Here is a 21,019-nt window from a genome sequence, read left to right on the forward strand (position 1 = left end):
CAAAGATATTGAACAACAGAGGTCCCAACACTGACCCCTGAGGGACACATCTCTTTGTTCAGTTATGGATTTTGGTTAGGATTTCAAAGGGTCATTCTTCCTGCAGAGAAGGCAGTTACCAGGAACAGCAGCAGCAGCCCACTAGCAGGGGCCATAAAAACCTGTTTTCTGTGCTCTTTCACTTACCAAGCATAGTTAGAAGACAGGTGAAGTAAAAGCAGGGTGGTCACTGTATTTTGGTGCACAGGGTAGCACTCCTAGAGAAGTCAAAGTTCCTTCTACTCTTTCAGCACATACTCTCAGTGTTACTGGGCTGGGACAGACCCCAAAGCTGAGTAATAACTCTGTTACAGCTGCAACCCACTGGCTGGGGTGGCCAAAGCAGAGAGTAAGCACAAGTGAAACACGCACCGTGAGCACTCTCACTTCTTTAACTTGCTTTCTGAATAGATTTTCAGTCTCTGCAAAATATAGTAGTTTTCTGCACCAGGCTATGATGAACTGCTATAATTTAACCTTTTATATAATACAGGCCACAAAGCTGCCTGTAAAGCTGATATAATGCCTGTAACTTGTGATGAAACCATTGTGCACATCATTCCTGTGCACAAAACAGTATTTTTAAACTTGTCCTGAAGCAAGAGCTTTGCAGCATTAACAGAAGCAGCTGGGATTGTGAAAGCCTTCATCCAAAGAAGGTGTGGGTTTAGAAAATCTTATTTATATTGTGTAACCAAAAACTGGATGGACTCAAGGAGGAGAGTACATCAAAGCTTCCTCCCTAGGCAGTGCACATCTGTTTGCGAAACATATCTCAGGCTGGTCTTTCTGCCAGCTGTTTCTTGGGGCGTTGAGGCAGCATCTTCCTTACAAATGGCAAAGTAGTAGTGTGGCTGGTACAGCATCACTGACTGTTCTGGCTTGCTTGCTTCTGTTGTCTCTGGTGGTTGATAGGGACCAGATTCAACCGCAAGATGAGAAGAATAAGCAAAATTTTCAAACCAAGTATGAGTCTGAGGTGTAGGTGTGGGTGTAAAGTCTCTCTCTTCATTTCCATTAAGGTAAATGTAGGAAGAATTGTGATCATCAGTGTTATTGTCGGTTGTCACTGAAGGCAGCTGGCTCCAAGGATGTAACTTCTGGGCTTCAGCCTTACTGTCCACTGCTAGCATGTCAGGAATGCAGTCACTTATTTTCAGTACTTTCTCAGAACCGATCTAGAAGAGATCATAAAACAAAATAATTACTCACTGAAAGAAGCACAGAGTAAAGGAAAGGGAATGATTACTCCAAGCACTTCTACTACTGTCTTAAATTTTTTTTTGAGTTTGGATTTTCCAAATAAATGAACAGAATTTGAAGGAAAACACATGTACAGAACGCCAACAGAAGCTGTATTTTATGTGGAATTTATCAGAGTATTTATTTTGAGATTTCTTTTGTAAGTAGGTTGGGTATTACTACAGTTGAAGAATGAACCACGTCCCTCTGCTTTAAAGCCTTTGCCAGGTTTGTAGTATGTGCACTTTTTAGCCTGAGCCAGTAGTGGCAGAAGGCAGCAGCAGCAGTTAGGTGGTACAGAGTCCTCCCCCTGGTGCTACTGCTCAGTGAACCAGCAGCCAAATCAGCAGCAGCCCCTGGTTCGAAGGGCCCACAGAAGCAGCTGAATGCCTTTTTCCAGTCCTTTCCTGCCAGCCAGACCTGGTAGTGCCTGGCAGGGCCCCCTGCATCCTCACAGGGGCCAGCAAGCGCATCTCTGCAGTGCCCTCTGCTGCGATGTAGGAGGCAGGAGGATGGGGCAGCCACAGGTCACAGGCTGCAGCAAAGTGCTGTATCCTCTGGTCTGTTGTGTTCAGGCAGTGCTGGGTTTTGAACAGTAACACTGGATATGCGTCACCTATTGTATCAAAATGTTTCATTTATTCTCCAACTGCACTTTTACTTTTTGCAGTAATAGACTACAGAATGTAGAATGATCAATCACATTAATATTGAAAGGAGAATTTTCCACTAAATGATGGTACTAAATTATGTTGATTTCCATATAATGAACATCACTCATTTTTAAATGTAGTCAACACTGGGAGAGTATTTTTCTGAAACTCCACTAATCAAAGAATGGAAAATTAAATATACCAAATTTTCAATGGTCTTACCTTAAACTCTTGGAATGACAGCACTTTGCTCTTGTTAGGACTAGGTATTACAGGACAGCAGCATTCCTTCACCCTGGAAATAAGAGAGCAAAACAAATGATGGAGTCTTTTTCTCTCATCAAAGCATATTGTACCAGCAGAAGCCACACATAGACGTGTGCAGAAACAGCAGCAGATGATGAGCGTCCCAGAAATGCCAGAAGCCAAATACTTAAATCACCCATGCACACAGTTGTTCAGTCAAAGGGAAAAATGAATGAGGTCTTACAACAGGCTCGAAGCAACAAGCTGCAGCTGTGGTTACGTTCTCTGTAATGCATTATGACTTACCACTTCATCTTCCAGCGGCATATGGCTGCTACTAGTGCAGGAACTACCACTAGCAGGACTAGGAGGTACAGCATGTTGGCTATGGAAAAGAAATACTTTAAAAACTTGTTTTCATCTTCTCATCTGTCGATACAGCCTGAGTTTCCAGAGCAAAAACAGCATCAGGCCCACATGGGATAGCTGCCACTAACTCAGCAGTAAAACTGTGTATGTGGCCCATGGTTGCAAGATAGTTTGGCTGGAATTTCTAGGGTACAGCTCTAAGTCTTTGAACCTTGATTTCCTTTACCAAAATTGAATTAGTACTAGATTGCGTTTAATTTGTTCTCATGTTGGCACCTTAACTATAAGGGTAAATTTCCAAAAGCTAAGACAACAATAACCTCAATTCACTTTAGGCTTCATTTCGGTCCCCAAAGAAGACAGATTTTTACCACAAGATGTTGACAGAACATCTGTACCTCCGGTATGGACGGACTATAGCAAGACAGACAGTACACAAGTATTCATGCTCTCCTAGGACTTACGCTGACATAAGAAACTCAATTTCCTTCTAGTTAGAAGACACAGCCCTGGGCTATGTTTTTCTCAGACAGCTGAGGCTATAAGGAGGCAGAAGGGGAGCAATAGTTAGTGCTTGCTGTCCCTCTGCCCTGGCCAGTGCCCCCTTGCCCTGTGCCAGCAAGTCTGTGTATGCCTACCCCACACCACAACATGGAATGGGCATGTGTTACATCCTCCTTTTGTCTTTTTTGGGTTAGTTAAGCCCCCATTTTGATTTCCTGTGTGGCTGTACAAATGTCTGTGCCTGCACAAGAGAAGGCTGGCTAATGGGAGCTGAAACACCAGTCTGAGGCAGAGCTGCCTCTGTGACGGTGTTGTGAGGGTTTAGACACTGTTCTGCTAGTATGTATAAAACAATGAGTCTCCTTGTCTGAGCCAAGGCTTCACCCTTTCCTACCTCTCCCCCTTCACCTCTGCCCCCAGTTGGTTTTTCCAAAGCAGGTATCTCTGGTTTGGATGGTTAAGTTTCCCAACCACAGCTGCTGAGTGGTACTTTCAAGGGAACAGAACTACAGGCAAGCAATACCCTGTTCTGTTTTCATGGTCAGATCTGCCCAGTTAGCAAAATAAAATGCTCAAACCAGCAACCCCTCCTTTCTGACTTACTTACACAGGAGTTAACTTTGCAATGGATTTAAACACTTACGAGAATAACAATCACCATTAGAAGTTCAAGAGCCCATTGAGAAATTACCTGTTTGCACACAGGTCTGTAGTTTTTCCCATGTTAGAAAACTAGTTAAACCAAAATGCAATTCTTCAACACATTCTAGCAAACACGTCTCACTAGTCTGCAAACATGCATAAATCAAGCTATTTCCCAGAAAGATATAAAACTTAAATAAGGATGTAAAATTATTTTAATTCTAAAATGGAAAAAAAGTAGCTATTTAGAAGTATCACAATGCCGTGTTGGTATGCACATTTTGGTTCTCACCTGGATTCTTTCTCATTGTTACATTGAATTAAATATTTCTCCTTCTGCTAGAAGACAAATTTTCCACAGCCAATACTCACAGTTAAGCGGTGTATCTATGTATATAAAGTTTACAATGGGAGTCTCTCCTCCATCTGTATATGCTTTAACTACGAGTTTGTATTTTGTGTTTGACAATAGGTGTTTCACAGTGTATCTCTTTTCTTCTGGATTTTCAATTGTATATTTACATAGCACTGAATCATCTAAAATGAAACAGATAAGACAGAATCATAGAATCTCAGAATCACAGAATGATTGGCGTTAGAAGGGACCTCAAAGATCAGCTGATTCCACACCCCTACCATAGGCAGGGACACCTTCCACTAGACCAGGTTGTTCAAAGCCCCTGTGTTCAACTTGGCCTTAAATGCTGCCACGGGTGGGGCAGCCACAGCTTCTATGGGCAACCTGTGCCAGCACCTCAGCACCCTCAGAGTAAATAATTTCTTCCTAATATCTAGTCTAAATCTATTTCAGATTAAAGCCATTCCCCCTTGTCATATTGCTATGGGCCCTAGTAAAAGAAGTCTCTACATCTTTTTTGTAAGACCCCTTCAAGTATTGAAAGGTTGCAGTTAAGTTCTCCCCTAAATGTTACAAACCAGCTTAACCCAGACCGCTCGACCACCAAAATAACACAACATTTGGCACTTGCATACTTTCTTCTGAGAAGGATGATGTGTTCTGACTAAGTATCACTGGTCTGAATTCACATCCCTTCTAACTGGTCTGTCCACAGCATTGCATTTGGCAGGCCACCTAATAACTTGCTGTCAAAAGCTGAGACAGTTTAATTTCCTTTTAGTAGAGCTTTTGAGCAGAATGACTTGGGCTTTGCCATTTCCTTTTTTACCAGAATCTCATAGCCCTTAAGCTTAGGTCAAGTTCTTGGAAGATAATCAAAAGCAAGAATTTGCTGCCTGAAAAAAACTCCTTATGCCTCTCTATTGCGCAACTCCCAGACCCCAGGGAGAAAAGGGTTATCTTATTCCTTCTCCTTCCAGTCACACCCCTTGTCTGAGCTCAGACAAAACATGAAGCAGGAAATCTTCGATTTAAACATTCTAAAGTGTAACTGGGATGACTTGCAGAAATCTGGTATTTCTATGGTTAGGTTAGTTCTGACAGGAACTTCTATATAAGCCTCCTTCAGCTCAAGCTAAGCTTTTCAGTCTGGTACTAGTCTAATCAGCAGAAGAATCTGATACAGGACATGACCCAACTGGAAGTAAAGGCAAAGGGGAAAAGAAAATATCCTGGAACATGTTGGAAACATCTGAAAATTATAATGGAGCAAAGTCATCTGGGGCAGTTTTAACTGTGGAGCAGGAAGATCAGATATAAAAGTTTAAATGTGGCTTTGTGCCACCCCACAGCTCAGTTCTGCTGAAGGAACTCCACTGTAGAGCACAGCCACAAATACTTTCACTATAAAAGAATTTAAATAGGGAATTCACACAGTGCTCCATTCTGAAGGAAATAAACTGTATCCCATCTGTTTCTAAAATACCCCAAATCCTAGTAAAACTAGCATGCTTCCTATGACTCTCATCCAAGTAGACCACAAACAGATGTTTTCAAAATTTATCCAGAACTCAGACCATAAGAGGCAGAAACTTGACTCCTCCTACAGTACTACAACAAGCTTTTCTGGAGCTCACACTGGAGTTAGAAGGAACTATGGACAACATGACAGGGGCTATAAATCTGTATAAAGCCAGGACCCACTTCCTCCCATTAGCACCTCAAGCACTAGAGAGCATTCGAAGGCAGCAGGTGCTGAAACCTGTGTATTGCGTAATAAGCCAATGTGCCTGCCTAATGTCAGCTGTCTAAGAGGCTGTAGTATCAGCACCAGCCACACAGTCTTTCACCTATAGTAATGACACAAATTCCTAAATCCCAGAGCTGTTACCTGGCAGAACATGTTTTTGGGATCCTTTCAAACTGCAGTCCTCTTTTAGAGGTGACACATAAACGTGGTAGCCTCTTATAAAACCAGACTGTGATCCGTTTGTGGGATAAGAATCCCAAGATAGTGTTACTGCATTGAAAGTCAGTTCAATTTTTTCCACAACAGGGTCAAGCAGAGGAGCTGGAAGAAAGGAAATTCAGGTTAAACTTGCCATTATTCTTCCAGAATGTTCACTTAAAACCCAACCCAAATGGTGTTTCTATCTTACTTGTATTTAAAAGCTGTACAAAGCCAAAGCACTCCACAGGAGTTGTGAACTCCACAGAGCCTTCATACAGTCCACGTTATGCCTGTCCATATGACTGCTAGTCACAGCTTTTTTCAGCTATTCTAATTAATATGGACTCTACCTGGTCACTGCACTGGTCAAGTATGCTTGATGTAGGCTGTGTATATTGCTGTACAACTTTTAAATGATTGTATAGAAACAACATAGCAAATATATTTCTACCTACTTGCAGTAGGAAGGATGTGGAATTCTTCTGTTTCTAACAGATTAATTTAGCAAATACATAAACCCTAAATATACTGCCAACTTACGTAGCTCCCTGAGAAAACCAGTCTTCTTCTCCAGTAAGGATGCTTTATTAGCAACAGATCCATAGATTTGGAAGTTGTATCTCACCCCTGGAATAAAAGCAGCTAGAAAATAGTGAAACTGGTTACAAAAATAGGTTATGGTTTGTCTTTTTGTTTTGCTTTTACTTAACTGCTTTCTACAGAGGTCTATAATCCATTAGAAATCTTCTTTGTGGGCTATTGTGCTCTTAAGGCAACTGAAGGAGACACAAGATAAACCAATTCTTAGTGTGCCTAATGTGAATTGAACAAATTTATTCTGTCTGAAAGAGAGAATTGAGGGGGATTGTTAATATACTTTTGTTGCCGTAGAGTATTCAAGATGAGTGCACAATAGACTCAGAATGCATCAGAAGCAAGATAATTCCATTTCAGTTTCCTGCACAGGCAGGGGTCATGTTTTGGGCTGTTTAATGTAGACACATACCCATTCATCAGGATTCCATGCTATCCTCACTGACATCCACTCCTATTTGCATTAACCTAGTGCATCTCACTGAAGAACTCAACAACATTTTTATCAGGTGTTAACACACTCTCCTTCACTGAGGATGCAGGTTCTTATGCATTTGTATGCACTAAAGTGTTGTTCCTTCACTGCATATTGAAATACGTTCAGTCAAATTTTATTCAAACATGTTTCATTCCAAAGTGAACTCTCAGGTTGAGAGACATCAGGAAGCCTGTATTCTTGCAGTTGTGGAAGTACATCAGAGCAACTTTCACACAGCTAGAATCTTTTCTCCCAGTCACCATTGCGATAAACCCACACAACTGGTCTTAAGCAAGGACCAGGTCTGAGACGCATCACTTGTGGCACACTGACAGCACTAAAGCTCTCACTACACAGTGGGTTTTAAATTGCTGGAGTCTAAACTTCTGAGCCACGTTACAGATAAGGCACAGCTCAGTTTTGCATCTCTCCTGCTAAAAGATTTTAACTCTTTCATTTACCTCATCCTCCCTCAAGACATGACTAGAAGCCACTCAGAAGAGGTTTTTTCTAAAATGCTGTACTGACTTTTCTAAAATACTGTGCTGACTTCCTAGGCTTAATAATGCTGGTACATTTGAGGTGTCTAATTCATTTTCTAGGCAATGCATGACGCCACGTGCCTTTGAAGAACTACACCTACACTGCACAGATTTCAATATTCCACAGGATTTGTTTCCTAAATTCAATTAATGCCCACAGCATGAACGGTTGTTGCGCAGACATCAAGAAAGAAAAATGGTTCATCTTTCACCTGAGTTGATCAGAGCACTGGAAGTGTTGGGCCCAAATCTCTTCCACTGCAAATCACAAGGCTGCAACATTGGAAAGTTACACCAATCGACAATATAATTGTCGTATATATGTCTGGGCTCCCAGGTAATAAAAATGCCATCATCTGTACCATTAACCTGTTCTTCTTTAAGCTCTTGGGTATCTAGGAATAAAAAAACCATAGTCACTATTATTTTCCTGCATAAGACCCTTGATTCATAAACGAAGATCAATACAGTTTCTATGATAAGCAGTTAATAATAAAACAGTCACATTCCTTCACTATCAGACATACAGGATCCTTCACATGCTGAAAGTTGATTTCTTTTGTATGCACTGAAAACAAATCCACTAATTATTACTATATATTCATAAAACTTCAGAAACCTGGAGGCATAATCACAAGAGGCTAATCACACACAAGAGTTCTCTGCAGGGCACTGGCTTCATCTTTACAGCACCTGCTGCAGGTCTGAGACCCTGATTTAAGGCTAAATATGTTTTGCTCTGTGGAGCCTTTCTGTGCAAAACACTGTCTGTTGTAAGGGATGAATCAAGGCACTTAAGCTAAATATTCATACAGTTACCACTCTGTAAGCAATAACACATTAATAATTTTCAGATAGCAGTGTGTGAGTTAACAGGCCAGATTAATTTGTTCCCTCAAGATGATAAATTACCACTTCACAAAACTCTCGTAATGGAAACTAACTGAAAACTGTTACCTGTAGAGCTAGGGATTATCAATATGGAGGGAAGTGAATAATTTACATTGTTCTTTGCTGTGATACTCATTCTGTAAGAATGGTTATCAATGGAAATCCTTGTGCTATTGTAGGCTGATGAAAAGGAGGTGCTTTCAGACTTAGAACAATCTTCTACTTTTTCCCAGGTTACTTCATATGAAATATTTTCTCCATTTGCTTGAAAACTTGGTGCTTGCTGGGGAAAAAGTTATAGGGGTAGACACCAATTACTTACTAAATTTTGAAAAAAAAAAATAAAACCCCCCAAAAAACAACAGAAAAAGAAGCAAGGAACATTTAGAACTTTAAATAACTAATTAGATATATTTTTTCTGTAAGAATATAAACACTTGTTTCTGTACATGCATACATATACTGGTCAAAATAGAAATACAGAAATCTCAGTAATGGCTTTTGTCTTGTTATAATATTTGGAAAAACTGAAGTATATGTCTGAAATGCCAGGACAGCACACAGCTACATATGTTCTGACATATGTTATATATGATATTTGTCTTCGATTCTTAAAAGACATTTTCATACTGAATTGCTATTAAGTGCACACAAACTTGTTAAAAGTTCACAGGAGAAATTTCCAACCTGTTTATGAGGGCTTTGCTTCTGTTTCTGTACCAGTGCCTTACCTTCCAGAACAAGGTCACATTCCGCCCCCCCTGAACTGGTGTAATTTCTCTCCAGATATCCAGTTTCCCTGATGGAGCTGCAATAAACACAGTAAATCAAAGATGCTCTAGGTGCAGAAAGGATAAAGCATTTAATTGTTTCCCCCTATTTGAAGAAATTCCAACCCCAAACCCTCTTTATCCTTTTTCCCCATCACTCCCAGGTCTTGCCAAAGCATTATCCTTTAACTTCTTTCTCTCTTCATTATTCTTTCTGAATGAATGCCTGGTTCACCTCTCTTTGCTTGCAGTTCCCAGTTCTCTGCACCATTCCTCCAGCTCTCACAGAACACTGCAACTCAAGTCTGTTCATCCTCCCAGTCATCTGGATTTCACGCTGCCTGCACTGGATGAAATGGCAGACTGGCAGCTAGGATGAGACTTGTTTAGCAAGAGACACCTTCTTAAATTTTGCTTAGAGTGGTTCTACTTTTAAGCATGTGACAGGCCTCTGCTTTAGCTACACAGCAAGAGAGTAGCAACAAATGGCAAACAAAGGTAGCAAGTAAAGAACATCCTTCAAGCTTCCCTTCTCAATAGACTGGACATACTTGCTTCCTTTGTTCTGATGGTTCGGGCTTCACTCCATTCACTCCACTTCCAGAAATGCTTAGCTGCCCCACAGTGCACTCTAGTTGTGTATTCAGTGTATGGCTGCAGTCCATCCACGGTGATGCTGGGCGAGGCATAATGAAAGTGTGTGCCTGAACTATTATGCTGCAAGACAGAAAAAGAGAACAGTCAAGGCTCAATTCAGCTTCATTTCAGTTCAGAGGTTTTTGTCTGGGGGAAAAAAAAAAAAAGTTCTTCCCCTAGATACTATAGTAGCCAGTTCAGTTTGAGTTGAAAAAGATAATCATGGAACAACAGTCAAAAAACCCCAAAATAAAAGACATGCACAAGATCAAAAGACTGGGAGATCCAAAGAGAGGTCTGCAGGCTGTGTCAGTGTGACTGAGTAGGAGTCACTCACAAGCTGTCAAATGATGACTCTTTACATTAAGCAGGGAATCTGCTGAGATCTTAACCTCACAGAGTCTGGGTCTCTTACTCAGTTTGCGTAAGTAGTATGCTGTTTCAGATCTATGCACAATCTACTCTTTCCATTTTTCCCCACCCCTTTCCTCCGCTCTCTCCCAAAAGACAGAGAGAGTTCTAATAAGAGTCAGAAAGTGAACATGCTTTTAAGCCTCTCCTCTAAACTGTCTCCTGCAATGATCAACTGCAGCAGCCATTTGATCTAACAGCTCCTGAGCAATACTTAAGACACGATGCAACTTGATCCTGATCTTCATAATGACTTTTTAATATGCTAGAGGCAAGCTGCCTTCACAAGATAAGGGCTGCAAAGGAATGACAGTACACATGCAAAGAGTTAGCCAATCACACCATTTGTGAAACAGGTGGAACAAGACAAGGAGGCCACTCAGTCTTCAGGGAGGTGGAAGAGCATGGGAAGAAAAAATGTTGGGGGTTCCCTCACTAGAAACCAGACACACTACCATTAAGCTCAGTAAATAGTACACAGAAAGCTCCTGAACTAATATAAAAAAAGCCTTCAACATGCCTTTCCGACGTCTGTGTGTAAGATGAGATGAGTAATAAAAATGTGACAAATCCAGCTATCCTCAGTGTAAAGCAAACAAATCCAGAAAACAGACACATCAACATGCTCATGAGATTTAGACTGTATTCAAATTGCTGGTGGATTATCTTCTAATCTCACATAAAAAAAGATACTCGCTATGTTTTTGTGTATGAAATTCAGGTTTCATACCAGTTCTACTTTCCCATCAGGTAGGAGCACTTCAGTCTGACAAAAGAGTTCAATTCCTTTGTTTTGATGTTTCCAATGTAATGTGATTTTGGTATCTGTGCATTCTTCCCACAGCTGCAAAGGTGCGGCAGGATAAACTGTCAATGGAAGATCTGAGTTAGCTTCCACAAAACATATTTTAAGGTATTTCAGCTGAGTAGTAAAAGCAAATAAATACAGATTTCTTTGCCAGTGTAGGAGAAACGTATCTAAATTAGTAAAAAAATAATTTCAGAATATAAATGCAAGTAAATATTATACAATATGTAAAAAACCCAAACCAAACCAAAAACAAAACAAAAAAAAAAAAAAAAAACCCAACAAAAAAACCAACCCCCTTGTGCTGACTTCGAAATATTTTAGAAAATGGTGAACATAAAATAAAGAGTCAGAGACTTTCATTGCAAACACAGGAAGATTCTCTAATCCAGGAGCTGGTGGAGGCTCCCGATGTAGCACGGTGAGTAATATTTGCCACATTTCTACACCCCAGAATCCAGCCTTTTCACCAGAAATTTTATTCATATCTCTTACATTGACCCATGCCAGTAGTTACCCCCTGATAAACAGGGCCAATGCTACCTCTTCCAGACAATTTCTGAGATCCTTGACTGCTATGTAAGCAGTATCCAGTGAGAGCAGCAGATCTCAAACTCTCCCATATTATCAATACAATTGTAAGGAATAAGACATGGCCATGTGCGTGAGTGGTATGTTTACAGCTTTGGCATTATCCTAAATGGATAATGAATTACAGTTTGAGGACTTCCAGACTCAAAGGAGATTTGATGCAGAAGGTCCCAGCTACCAACTGCAGAATTGGAAATGATGGACATCAGGTTTTTTTACATGCTGACAACCTTTAAGTAAGGAAAATTCTACTGTAAATATGTCCAGGATTACAGAAAACATAAAGGACTTTACAGAAATCACTATTTAAAAGGTTAACTCATCATAAATATTATGTATCACTTTTAACTCATAACTATCACTAGAACTGGAAAACTAGTAAAACTTTAATGTACTTAGCACACTGAATGTAATCTCTTTTAGCCTGAATTCCCATGGAAACTTACTTTATAATATTGTGTTGTCTCACTGCAACCTGTTAATTTACTCCTTCACTTTCTTCCTGCTCTATTTCTTCCACCCCCAAACAATCAAATAATCAACTTTTAGAACTCTCATGCCTTTCTGAGACAAATTTACCAAAGACAGGTATGTAACATTGGTTCCTACAAATTGTATGAAAAAATATGTCTAGCAAAACTGTAATCAATGCCTTTGAGGAAGCAAGTACTGCCAGAACGCAGCAGTAACACCAGACTCCCTGTCCATCAGATGTCAGCTAAAAACAAAGCACATGTTGCCTCCTGCTTCTTCAAACAGGTAAAGCAGCCACAGGACCTTCAGAACACTGAGCTGATGTGGTGAGGCTAGAGGGCTCAGGGAGAACTGGAAATACTGCTGCAGACATAGGAAATACCCAGGTGTTCTGAGGCAGAAGTAAGTAGGAACTTACAGCACCTGGGGTACACTGTGATGAAGGATACAACTCATAGGGAAGAAGAAACTACAGCCATCAGCTACTGCTCACAGAATAACCTGTTTTACTTCACACTAATGATGAAATACTCTTCTGCCCCTAAAGTAGCACAGAGAATGTTACTGTCCAATATTAGCACCAAGAGAGGTTAGCACTATCACCTTTTTCCTGGCACTGGCAATGGCTGCTTATACCTGCATAACACCTCATTTGGAGAGGTGTTAGCAATTTTATTTACGCACTTTTCAAAATGTACATCTCTATTTTATATTGGCAAGACAGTAACATCAGCAATAATACTTTGGAGAAAGGACTGAATTCCCAAGTAACTGATACAGACATTTTTCTTGAACTTCCCATTTTATATGCTTGTATCATGTTGCTTCCTATACGTTGAACCACCTTTAGCAAGGCATCAGATTTTGAAGCATTAAGGGGTCATTTCAGTAACCAAATACGACCTTTGCAGTGAAGCTGGTTTTTACCATTAACACAACTTAGCAAGGCTGAAACTGAAAAGACAGCAGATAACTAATAAGAACTGTGAAGATAAAAATCAAGGACTTCCATACTTTAAACTGGGACACAAGTATTAGGATCAGAAGGAGGACAAAGCCTGTGACAAAAAAACCTCAATAAAGACATAGAAAAGACCTTACTTCTGTGAGTTACATCAAAAACATCTGTGGTAGTTTTCTTTCCCAGTGGGTTTTCCACAGTCATGGTGATTTTCAGGATCCTCTGCTGGCCTATATCCCAAGAACATGAGCACTGCTCAGAACAACTTACTGTGCATGGCACCTTATTTTGGGAAAACCTATCAAAGAAAGTGGGGGTAGAGGGGAGATAAAGAGAGAAAGACATTTTTCCATAATGTACAATTGACATAGATGTTGAAAATGGCCAACACTGTAAAAAATAAGGGGGAGAGGGACTATAAGAGGATACCCAGTTCTTTTCCCTAGCCTGAAGTAGGATGTTTACAGGTATTTTTACAATTAGAAGAAAGTTTTCTTGAAAGTCTGAGTTTACTTTATCTTTTTAAGATACAGCTAAATTGCTATACTTTTAAGATACAGCCAAGCTTACTTTATCCTTTTAAGATACAGCTAAATTGCTTTTAGTGATTTCCTTGTGGAAATTCTAAACTAGGGACTTATTTGCCAAGAATTAAGCGATTCACATTATGCTTTCAAATAAAGCAGTGATTTCAAGCGCATCTTCTAACCTTCCATTTTTAAAATCAGCATCATAATATCTTAATGGACGTGAATGATGAAGAGACCATGAAGGTATAATGCAGTGATGACCTGCTTTCTGCTGAGGTCTTTTGATGAAAGTTTGTTGTTCCCTTTCTCTGTACGCCCTGCGGTAAAGTCCCTTTCCTCTCCATTTAGATGCCTTTGTAGCTAGGAGCCACGGGCCAGGTCTGATACGCCACAGCTGTGTAGCAGCTGAAACTGTAGAAACTATAGACAGAAGTAGGATTGTCAGTAGCTCAAGAAGGAAAACACCAGCATGTAAAGTTATAAAATCCTAAAGAAAAAGTACGAGGGAGGCTAATCAGGCTAACTGAGGGTTAGCTGGGAATTATCAGTTTGTGTCAGCATTAATGTAAATGGCTTGTGAACACACTAATACCATCTGATTTAATCCTAGTTATCTGTTGTGTGTTACCCAATAATTATATTCTTTTCTGTTATCTAGATTCTGACTGCAAGGTGTTTTCATACACACTGAAAGATATCCAAAGAAATTAACCCAAAAGAATGTTTAGAACAAGCTTTATCAACCAGAACCTGTCTGATGAACCTGCAACTTTGTTGTAAGTAGTATAATTGAGAGCAGTTCTGCACTGCTCAGACTTCGTTAAATAAAGGATCAGGGCTGGAAAGAGGCAGCAGCTAATTGCAACAAGGATAAAACATTTCTGCAGATTTTAAAGGAAAGAACATAACTGTTCTGTACAGCAGAGACCAAAGTTAATATAACAGTGAGCATACTTACTCTTCATACAAGGTGTATTTTGGTGAATAATGTCCATAAAGATATGTGTCTCCTCCCTGGCTCCAAGTACATGTTACTCTTCTCATGTCTTGAGTTTGGCAGGAAAAATCATTAGGTGCATGAGGTGATTCTTGTCAGAGGGAATAAACAAAGAAAACACCAACAGCATGGCAGTCAAGGCAGAAGTCATCAACCTTTTTACTATATTAACAAACTACAAGTAATGGATATCTACAAAGTTTAGTTTACTACTGATATTATTATTTCAGTTAAACTTATTCAACCACTACTCCACAGACAAAATCAGGATAACATCAGAAATTAATTGCAATCCAAACACTTCTGTATGTTATTATTTTTTGTTATATTCATATATTCATTAATTTAATCTGCACTGTTTTCTATCTGTAAAAATTGCTACTAGCCTTCAAAAGGGGACTGTGCAGAGTTTTTACCACATGCACACAGACAAAGAAGCTGAACTCCTAAGTGGGTAGGTATATTAAAAAAAATCAGTCACCTGTCCTAGAGTCAATTAAAGAGAGTAATCTGAACATATTTAATGCTATTCTTTAATGCTTTCTATAGGAAAGTGTACAGATATGAACTCACACAGACATTAAACAGAGTTCAGCTGCACATGACAGGACAATGACAATTTCCCACAGCCATTCTTGACTAATAACAACAGGAAAATAGAATTGTAATAAAGCATTCACTTACTACCCACAAAGAAAACTGCATGATCATAGCATTGCTCCTCATTGCAAGACTCTTGACAGTAGACGGTGATGTGAGGCACTCCTTGATGTGACACATTTTTCAGAGTGAGAAGTCTGACTTGACTGTATGTGTGATTGAAAACATGAACAGCTGGGACTAGAAAGAATTCCTTAAGGGTTTGACCTTTCCTTCCAAGGCAACAAAGAGTGAAGTCAGAGCCTTCCTCTACAATTTTCTCATTTGGAAAGATTTGTGGTCCACTGTTATTTGAAGTGTCCAAGCCTGAAAATTAATACATAACAAACCATTTCAAAATCTACTCATGGCAGCAACCTTCAACTAGAACGCATAACTGAGCATTTACTCAAGAATCTACTAATATTATATTATCCATTCATGGACTTCCATGTAGTTAATTCCATATGTAATTATACCTGTATTTCTCTTAAACCCAGAAACATATAATGTAGTCCAACAAACTACCTAACAGACTAAATCCATCTCCCTGCTTAACTTCCACTTAGGGAAACGAAGAGTATGCATTTAAGAACTGTCTTTACAGATGAACACTACCCCCTGCACCAGTGAACAGTCTGATACTCAGCCAAAATGCCTGCTCTTGAAGATCATAAGCAGGGGACTTAGAAAACATAATCTTCTGAAGCTCATGCAGCACTCAGCTAAGAGGAGACAACATGGAATGAATTAGATCAGTAAGGGGATACTCAACTTGGAATGTCCAGTTTCAACAGAAAAAATAAAATCTCCAAGATTGAGCTTTGTGAGAAACCAAGGGAGACCTGCATCCTATTTCCCATTATATAGATGGGGGAAATGGGCAATCTATGCTGCTTGTACTACCCATGATGTCTCCCATAACTAAAAGCCCTTGCTGCTCCAAACAAGACTAGTGTTTCTTTACAAAGTCACTGTAGACTGTAGTAATTTTTTCTAAAGCAGTTACATATTTTGTTTATAACAAACTATCTGGAAACCAAACTGTTCTAGTAAGACATTGTAATCTGAAAAAAAAGGGTTTTGTGATACCATGAATTACGTTATTGATTCATTCCCTCTTTACGCTCATAATTCACAAAAGGTCATTCCAAATGACATAAAGAGCTGACTTGCTCCTCTCTCTCTGCTTCTTTAATACAAATGAACGCTATGAACCCCAGACAAAAGCAACACGTGCATCAGATGATGTAGCCATAGGTATGCACTTCTGCTCCTCTCCCTCAGACTAGGCTAGGACTGCATCTGACCTGGTGACAGGCTATTCCAGAGCCTATTCAGGATCCCATGCCACTCTATGTACTGTATTGTTTTAATGTATTAACAATAAAAGCTCTAAAACTTTCAGTCTGACAGCTTTGGAAGACAGTCTGCAACTTAAAACAATGGCTAAAGAATTGCTATTACTGCCAGAAAAAAAACCCAACCCAATAATAATAATTGATTAGTGATTAGAGATGAAAGAGTTCAAAATGGATTCTTGATTTGACACCATCTCTCCTGAACTACATTTTAGCATTACAGTCACCAGTGAATTACAATCTAACTTTGTACTAGGAAAAACTAAAACCAATATTGAAAAGTCTTGTTTTGCTTACCTAGCACAGTCTCCCACAGACTCCACTGACTCCAGATTTTTGATGCTTTTGCTTTGCTCCTGATTCTCACTGAGTGTGCCATACATTCCAAAGGTATGTCTGAATCCCATATCCAATGAAGAGGCTTTCCTGATTTGTCAAGTGTGGCATTATGAAACTCCTACAAAGAGCAGTAAGGCAAAGTATTGAAAACATGGCTATGTGCAGACACTTTGGAAGTACAACACAAGCAATGAGAGAAAGCTCAAAGAAGCTTTTGAAAAAATTAATCTCTGAAATCCCACTTGCTTCACATGATCTTACACTAAGTAACTAGTAGTTAAGTAACTGCTTACAAATCTGTACTAGCAGCAGTGGAGTGACTGATGTGCTGACAACACTTACTTGATTCTGACAACATAGTCGTGAGTCAGGCCTTGCTTCTCAAGAAAGGGATTCACTCTCAGTCTTTCTGTACGTTATTTGTGCAGGCTACTACATGAGTAACAGCATGCACAGATGCACCTGCCTGCAGGTGCACCTCGTATAATGATCTAGGTTATATAGTCCTGGCTTTGCATTACAGCCAATTAGGCTGATGATATCTCATTGTAGTTCTGAGGCACAACATCTGAGAACAGTACTACCATCAGTGACAGGCAGAGTAGGAAAATACCTGCTGATTTCACAGAGTGATAGAATGGTTTGGGTTGGAAAGAACTGTAAATATCATTTAGTTCCAAACACCCCTGATATGGGCAGGGACACCTTCCAGTAGATGAGGTTGCTCAAAGCTCCATCCAACCTGGCCTTGAACACTTCCAGGGATGGGGCAACTACAGCTTCTCCAGACAACATGTTCTAGCATCTCGCCACCCTCAGAGTGAAGAATTTCTTCCTAATACCTAATCTAAATCTCCCCTCTGACAGTTAAAAGTAATTCCCCTTTGTCTTATCCCACACGGCCTTGTAAAAAGGCCCTCTCCAGATTTCTTGTAGGACCCTTTAGGCACTAGAAGCTGCCCTAAGGTCTCCCAGAGACTTCTCCAGGCTGAACAACCCCAACCTTCTCAGCCTGTCTTCACAGCAGAGGTGCTCCAGCCCTCTGATTGTCTTCATGGCCCTCCTCTGGACTTGCTCCAACAGGTCCATGTCCTTCTTAAAGGTGGAAAGTCACCTCCCTTGACCTGCTGGTTATGCTCCTTTTGATGCAGCCCAGCATCACAGCCAGTCTGTGAGTGCACATTGACGGGTCTCGTTGAGCTTCTCATAAACCAACACCACAAGTCCTCCTCCTCAGAGCTGCTCTCAATCCTTTCTCAGCCCAGCCTTTATTTGTGTTTGAGATTGCCCTGATCCAGGTGCAGGACCTTGCACTTGGTCTTGATGAACTTCATAAGGTCCACCTCTCAAGCATGTCCAGGTCCCTCTGGATGGAATCTCTTCCCTCCCATACCACACTCCAAAAACCCACTTAGTTGTAGTTATATGGCCCCAGTTTCTCACTTCAAGGTTAGTTCTACTCATGGAGTATTAAAAATCCTATCCCATGTATCAGTGGTCAAAATTCTCTGAACTGCATAGATAATACCTGCTTGACTGACCAGAGCAAGTTGTGACTCTTAACAGGGCTATCTTTTTTTATCGACTTCATCGACTTCTGGTTTCAGAAAAAAGAAGACCTTCTCTGCTGCCTGTGCTTTCTTGCAAATAGCAGCTTTAAATGAGCTACAACAGTTTTCTGGTTTTACTAAGTTTTAACATGTGCACTTCATATTCTTCCACAATTCAGTCAGCAGATGACTCATAGTAAGCTATAATATCCCTAAAACATGCATTTAGTTCCCAAAGGATTTCTGTCAGATCTAAAGGAGAGAAAATTTTCTTTGGAGACAAAATTTCTCACACTTCTCTGAGGAAAACATCAGGAGCAGGCCTATAATTTGAGCGATCTCCACCTCTTCAGAAAATCTGGCTGGTTTAGTTGTTAAGGCAAACCAGCAGTATAAGGACTTTACAAAAAAGACATTACTACTTCCTTAACTGGAAGAGGATAATGTAACTGGGTGTAACATAACTGCTAACAGGGCCAAGTGCAGGGCTTAGAAGGCTTCACTCACACTGAGACTACCTTTGGTTCATAAACTGAGAGAAGATGCAGCAACATGACTCATGCTCAGTCCCCAGTGAAGGATAGTAATCATACTACAAAAAAGACTGCCTTTGGGAGCTGTAGGAGGGATGTTTCTGGGAAGCTGCATAGGGGATCTGCACCTTGAAAGGGAGAGGCCTTCAAAATCAGATCTCCTAAGTTTGCCCACCACAATCCCTCAATAAAGGTATGCAAGGTGCATCTACATTCTGCACAGCTGGAAATTACTTCACCTGACACCTAATAAAGAGGTATTTCTAGTACAGTTTTGTAAATAGTATGTTGTGAGTCGTAAACCTGTACAGGAAAGCTATCTGCATATACACGTGAACATTGGATTTTCTTTTAGCTTCCTTTATACTGTAAATACCTAATATACCCTTTTTCAAAAAATACACTTACTGTCCACATAGTACTAGTTTCATCTGTTCGACGGACTTGTATTTCAAAAGACATTGCCAGCTCAGCATCATGTGCTGACTTGCCAACATCCCATTCCACTAGCAGCCGCTGAAAAGCCAAATCCTTGGAAACGTTAAGGTAAGTTACTGGAAACACAATGGATTCTAGGAGCACAAAAAGGACACAACAATATTAAAATTTAGAGGAGTTATAAAGCAAATTGGAAACAACAGTGGCTAGAGGTAAGATAGGTTCCAAACCAGACAGTTCTGATTTGGGGAGGGAGGAAGAGGGGGAGGAAGTAACCAAGACCCATGTTATTGGTATCAAAAGCAAAGATAACTTTTCATCTTAAGGCATAAGCAGCTAGAAAGAGGTTCCTGGATCTAATCGATAGTCCCTCCATCATGAGATTGGCTATGCTATTTAATTTCTTTATGCCCTCAATTTACTAGCTAATTTATGGGAATACCAATCCATCCCTTTTATAGTTTTATGAAAAGGAATAACATAATGTCTTAGAAGAGACTGAATCCCAAGAAATCCCAACCCCCAGCAAGTCTTCTCATCATTAAGCAGAAAATCCAGGCTCAATTTTGCTCTCTGACCCAACTGGATAGGTTGAGAGTTTCCCTCCACTAAGAAGTTCAGATGATATTCTAATATTAGGCACATTCATGGTTGCTCTACACAGAGCTTAGGTCAGGCCTATGAATTCTTCAACTGGAATAAGACACATGCTTATAAATGTACCTCCATCCTTTTTGAGGGCTTGGAGTTAATTTCCAGAATAAAATAAAGTTTAAAAGTCAGACTGAAGTGCCTTTTGGTGTCAAGACAGGAAAGGCCCTTAAGACTAGCCTTCTGAAACGTACAGATCAGCTTACAAGCAGTCCCTCTTTTTAGATGTCTGCTCTGTCACCTCTCCACTGAAAAACTAACTCTTGGGAGAGATTGAATATGGCACTCACTGACCTGTATCTTCTCTCCTTCCTGAAAAACAAACAAGCAAACAAAATGCTATTGATCTGGTTGTTAAGGAAGCCAGGCAACTGAAATAGCCAAGTAAATAGGCTTTTTCTTTTGACACAGTTGCTTTCCAATATGCTTCTGCATGTTATAAATGACAGAATGTTTACACCGACCAGGACACAGAAAAGAAATCACAGAAATAACTGTATATTTTAATAAAACAGAACTCTTTCTGGTCATTCCTGTCCCACTACAGCCACAGTCCTTAGGGATGGCATGTACTGAGAGATCTCAGAAGCTCCTTCTCCCAGAATGGCCTCATCTAGTCATTTCTCCCAGTTGTGCTTCACCTGCTGACCCAATGATTACCTTAGCAATTTTATAGAACGTTACTAGCACAAATGCTAGCATTCAGGAAATTTAGTTTAATAATCTACATTTTGATAGATGCTTCTGGCAGCAATCTAAACTCTTTTGTAATTTCTTCTGTAGTGCCTGCTCCACACTAACTTCTGTGAAGCAGTTTCCCT

General features: G+C 40.1%; 1 protein-coding gene across 1 annotated transcript in view; it reads right to left on the bottom strand.

The window, feature by feature from the left end:
- Positions 1–767: 767 nt before the first annotated feature.
- The window catches only part of OSMR (oncostatin M receptor), a 23,848-nt gene continuing 3,596 nt past the window's right edge, over positions 768–21,019 (bottom strand). The window contains exons 2-17 of the mRNA XM_010014565.1: positions 19,518–19,681; positions 16,985–17,144; positions 15,372–15,653; positions 14,649–14,778; positions 13,301–13,458; positions 11,057–11,193; positions 9,831–9,996; positions 9,241–9,317; positions 8,576–8,792; positions 7,831–8,013; positions 6,545–6,646; positions 5,945–6,124; positions 4,068–4,232; positions 2,487–2,565; positions 2,157–2,229; positions 768–1,217 (exon numbers count right to left, since the gene is read on the bottom strand). Of these exons, the coding sequence (XP_010012867.1) occupies positions 768–1,217; positions 2,157–2,229; positions 2,487–2,565; positions 4,068–4,232; positions 5,945–6,124; positions 6,545–6,646; positions 7,831–8,013; positions 8,576–8,792; positions 9,241–9,317; positions 9,831–9,996; positions 11,057–11,193; positions 13,301–13,458; positions 14,649–14,778; positions 15,372–15,653; positions 16,985–17,144; positions 19,518–19,681 (2,723 nt within the window). The remainder of the gene's footprint in view (positions 1,218–2,156; positions 2,230–2,486; positions 2,566–4,067; positions 4,233–5,944; positions 6,125–6,544; positions 6,647–7,830; positions 8,014–8,575; positions 8,793–9,240; positions 9,318–9,830; positions 9,997–11,056; positions 11,194–13,300; positions 13,459–14,648; positions 14,779–15,371; positions 15,654–16,984; positions 17,145–19,517; positions 19,682–21,019) is intronic.

The sequence above is a fragment of the Nestor notabilis genome, unplaced genomic scaffold (genome assembly GCF_000696875.1).
Source record: "Nestor notabilis isolate BGI_N333 unplaced genomic scaffold, ASM69687v1 scaffold2735, whole genome shotgun sequence".
Classification (NCBI taxonomy): Eukaryota; Metazoa; Chordata; class Aves; order Psittaciformes; family Psittacidae; genus Nestor; species Nestor notabilis.